General features: G+C 61.4%; 1 protein-coding gene across 1 annotated transcript in view; it reads right to left on the bottom strand.

Moving 5' to 3' along the window:
- Window positions 1–387: 387 nt before the first annotated feature.
- CUNH21orf59 (chromosome unknown C21orf59 homolog) overlaps window positions 388–689 on the bottom strand; it is a 13,592-nt gene continuing 13,290 nt past the window's right edge. The window contains exon 6 of the mRNA XM_012517864.1: window positions 388–676. Coding sequence (XP_012373318.1) covers window positions 388–676 — 289 coding nt within the window. The remainder of the gene's footprint in view (window positions 677–689) is intronic.

Genomic DNA, 689 nt, shown 5'->3' with positions numbered 1-689 from the left:
GGCTTCTGACTTCTGAAGGCCTTCGCAAAAGCAGGGGGCTCACCGCTGGAAACTGCTTCACCCTGTAAGTCTCGGCATAGGGCCCTCGCCCTTTGCAAACCCACCCGGGCCGCACACACCCACTCACACTCTCTCTTGGTCAAGTACTATTTGCTCTTGAGCCCAGTCTTCTGCCTCCCTCCTACTCCCACTACTCACAGCACCCCAAATCCTGGCTTCAGATAGTTGGGCACTCTCGGCACCTCCTACTGCCCACCTCCGAGCTGGGGGTGCCAGACTCGCCTCTACTTTTTTCGGTCTGTAGAAGCGCCTGTTTTGTTTGTTTAAGTGCCTGTTTAGACCCAGGGCCCCGTTTCGCCCTTAGCTGCTGTCAGTCTTTTCACATCTTCATAAACTCAGCACCTCGGCCCTGGCCCGAGATCCTTGTCGGTCCTGCCCAACTTGCAGCCCCGATCGCCCGGTTTCCTCGGCCTCCCCGGTCGCACCTGAGCACAGCCGCTGCACCTTGAGCCGCCCGTTGTACACCCGGGTCACCTGCACCGTGAGCTCCTCCAGCTCGGTGCTGCCCGGCGCCTGCAGCAGGAACTGGCTCTCGTCGCCTCGCTTCACGTGTAGCAGGACCATGGCGGCTCCAGAGGCCCCGGTGGAGGCGTCGACAAGGGTCGCGACACGCGGTCTGCAGATCCGCC

Source organism: Octodon degus, unplaced genomic scaffold (assembly GCF_000260255.1).
Source record: "Octodon degus isolate 3935 unplaced genomic scaffold, OctDeg1.0 scaffold00225, whole genome shotgun sequence".
Taxonomy (NCBI): Eukaryota; Metazoa; Chordata; class Mammalia; order Rodentia; family Octodontidae; genus Octodon; species Octodon degus.
This window is presented reverse-complemented; position numbering and strand designations above follow the sequence as displayed.